General features: G+C 33.4%; 1 protein-coding gene across 1 annotated transcript; it reads left to right on the top strand.

The window, feature by feature from the left end:
* The first annotated feature begins 1,242 nt into the window (after positions 1-1,242).
* LOC143244844 (U3 small nucleolar RNA-associated protein 6 homolog) lies at positions 1,243-3,768 on the top strand. The gene is given in 3 exon segments (XM_076490242.1): positions 1,243-1,903; positions 1,905-2,111; positions 2,113-3,768. Coding segments are annotated over 3 exon segments (1,803 nt in total). The 5' UTR covers positions 1,243-1,447; the 3' UTR covers positions 3,253-3,768.

Consider the following 3,768-nt stretch of genomic DNA (forward strand, 5'->3'; position numbering starts at 1 on the left):
CATTGTTTTTATAATTATTTTTGTGCACTTTCGGTGATTTGACTCTTCCTTCCTGACGAAGTCAGTTAGAAATAGGAGAGATAAACAGTCACACATTCAATAATATGGCATCCTTCGAATTTCCAGCCAGTAAACCTAAACTCACTAACTGAATACTCTGGGGAATATTCGCGAACTAGAAGCTACCAAATATTAACATTTAATTAACATATTATTTTATCACTTCTTTTAGGTTCCAATATTATTTAATACCCATAAATAAATTCCACACATATCAATATATATTGGTCCACCAATTAATATATTTGTTCTATTACAAAGGTTTTAGCCGGCATGGCCAGGTGAGTTAAGGCGTTCGACTCGTACTCTGAGGGTCGTGGGTTCGAATCCCCGTTGCACTAAACATATTCCTCTTTTCAGCCGTCAGAGCGTTATAATCTGATGTTCATCCGTGATGACGAGAAAACCCACTTGTAGAAAAAAATATATAAGTAAAAACGGCTGTGTGGGTTGAGAAAATGCAAAATTAAAGAAGCCTTACTTATACAACAACTCAAGACCAAAATAAACCAATACAAAGAAACACCCTTAAACCTTTTTTAATAAATATAATAAAATATCTAAGCACACCCTCTATATTCCTACACTTAATTACACCCCCCTTCAAACATGTGGTCAGCTATCAATCAGTTACCTCTTTCTTTCTTTGTGAACCTGACGATGACCGTTGCTCGCTCCTCTACATAAAAAATTTTCTCAACCCATACCAGCTGTTTTTACATATATAATGTGATGGTCAATCCCACTATTCGATGGTAAAAGAGTAGTCCAAGAGTTGGCGGTGGACAGCGATGACTAGCTGCCTTCCCTCTAGCCTTAAACTGCTAAATTAGGGACGGCTAGCGTAGATAGCCCTCGTGTAGCTTTGCGCGAAATTCAGAAGCAAACTATAATAATGTAGGCCGATTTGAAATTTTTTTGTTTGTTTGTTTTCTCGGGACAAAACTCATATCGGGCTATTTCCTGTATTTATAGTGGGAAATTAACCTCCAGATGTGAATGTTATAAATTCGTAAACTTGCTACTGTTTCACTAGGAATATTTAAATGTAAAGAAAACCTCTTTAAATCATTTACATTAAAAATCAGTGTTATCTAAATTTTCACAAAAAACAAAAATATATCTTGCGCAAATTAACAAACTTAAAAATTTTAGATGGCGTTAAATATGCTTCATATTTGCGTTTTCGAAACAGTTGCGGTTTCTTTTTATTGTGAGGTGGTTATATTCAGGAGAAATGTTAGACGTATTTAATGTTTTTAAATATTTAGAAATTTGTAAAAATAAATGTATTTGCTTCAACAGGTAACTTTGATAATAAGAAGTAATAAGTAAGACTTGAGTTTGTTTAATTTAGTATAATACTAATAAAGAGAAGAAAAATAAGATGGCTGAGTTTGTTCAAAAGCACGTGGAGAGAATAATTCCAGAGTTAGAGCAAATGGAAAGAATTGGGTTATTCACTAGAGGAGAAATAAAGAAGGTAATTCGTAAACGCAGGGCAATGGAATACAGACTTCAGAGTAGGGTGAAGACTAAAGAGAATTACTTGAAGTATATTCAGTATGAAATAAAATTACTTAGTTTGATTCGGAAGCGGCGAGAGAAAATGAATTGTTTCTATAAAAAAAAAGAAATTGATCAAGCAATTGCTGTTCGGATTACAAAACTTTTCAAAGCAGCCATTTATCGATTTCAAGGTGATGTGAGACTGTGGTTGTCACATATTGAATTTTGTAAGAGAATGAAGTGGAGTTTCTCAATTAGTGGAATGTTTTCAAGAATGTTGCAAGTACATAACAAAAATCCTGCTGTATGGTTATGTGCTGCAAAATGGGAATTTGGAAGAAAATAATGCACCTGAAAATGCGCGTAGCCTTTTGCAACGAGCTATTCGTTTTCATACGGATGTGCAGCTACTGTGGCAAGAATATTATCGAATGGAGTTGATATACACTGATCAAATTCGAAAAAGAAGAGAAATTCTTGGAGTGAAGGATACAACTGATGTAAAAGATGCAGTATTCCAGGGTAAGATTGCAATGGTTGTTTTTTAACCAAGCAGTTAACACCATTCATGATGTTGAATTTGCATTGTCTTTTCTTCCTATTTGTTGTGAATTTGACTTTACTGAAGAACATGCAAACCAGATAATTAATCATGTACAATCTAGGCATGGAGATAAGGAAATAGTGTGGCATGTAATGGCAAAAAGAATTTTGGAAAAGAAAAACGTTTCTAGTCATGTAGGTGAAGGCTTACCAAGACATAAAGCTGCTAAACAATTGGAAACTGAAGCATTTTCAGTTTATGAGAAGGGTTTACAAAGTGTTCATACAAGAAAGATGTGGAGTTTATATCTACAAACAGCATTAGAAAGACTTCAAAAATCAAAATCAGATAAATCTCTCAAGAAAAAAATTGGGAAAATATTTGAACTTATGCAGCGGGCTTCTGAAGAAGACCTTTTGGCCCAAGACTTGTATCTTGAATGGGCTCGACTCTTGAATACTTTTGATAAAGTTGAAGAGGCCAAAGAATTGTCTATCAGAGTAGCTCAGAAGTGGAGCACAAATACAGATGTTTGGCTGTTTTGTCTTCATCTTCATGTTCAGTCTAAAACAGATAAAGAAACTGTTTCTACTTTGCTTAATGATGCAATTAAAAAAGTATCTGATAAAGATGCTCTTCCAATTTGGAAGTTTGGTGTAGAGTGGACAACAATTGCCTGCCCAGAAAAATTAAAAGATCTTTTGGAAAATGCTATCAGTGTTAATTGTCCTGTTGTAAGCCTTCCAATGAAGGAGTTATACTTGGAGATAGTATCATTAAAAGATGGTGTGTCTGCTGCCAGAACTTTGTATATACGATTGAAAAATATAAGACCACTTTCTTTAGGTTTTTTTAAAAAAATGATCAGCATTGAAAATGCACAACTAACACCTTCAGTCAAACACCTCAGAACATATTTTGAAGATGCCATACTGGATTTTGGTCAGATAGATGTTGACCTGTGGATAGATTATATTCGTCTTGAACTTTCACATCTAAAAGGCAAACCTGAAAATTGTGGAAAAGTGTACTGGAGAGCTGTCAAGAAATTAACTCCAGCAAAAGCTGATGATTTTGTTAACCAATTCACAATGTTGCAGACTGGCCATGATATTTCTCAACCTGAGTATGAAGACTGAAAAATGTTTTATGTAGTCATTTTGAAAATAATTTTGTACTTCCACTTATTTATAATGTTCCTGCTAATAGAGATCATGGAATTAACCTATGCACATGAATGTGTGTATGTATACATCATGAAGGGGTAAAATATGTGGATATTTACTACTACATTTAAATACATACTTCAAACTTTGTCTTTAATATCACCTATTGTATATTTGTAAGAAGAATATAATTTCTACACTTTGAATAATTTTAAATGTGTTAAATGCTATGCACCATTTCATTTAGTTTGGGGAGTATAGTGATTTTATTTTGTGAGGTTTTCTTTAAAATGTTTGCTTGTCGGTGTGATTATTGTGAAGTGTTTTGGTGCATACTGTTCTTCAAGTTATAAGAAGTTACTTACCCTGTTTAGTTAAGAATATGGATTACTAGATTTCTTGTTTTAATTCTTGGCTGTAAACATAATTACAGATATGTATGATCTATCTTCAGGTATAAACATAATAAAGATAGCATTATGTAAAGAA

The sequence above is a fragment of the Tachypleus tridentatus genome, chromosome 2 (genome assembly GCF_004210375.1).
Source record: "Tachypleus tridentatus isolate NWPU-2018 chromosome 2, ASM421037v1, whole genome shotgun sequence".
NCBI lineage: Eukaryota > Metazoa > Arthropoda > Merostomata > Xiphosura > Limulidae > Tachypleus > Tachypleus tridentatus.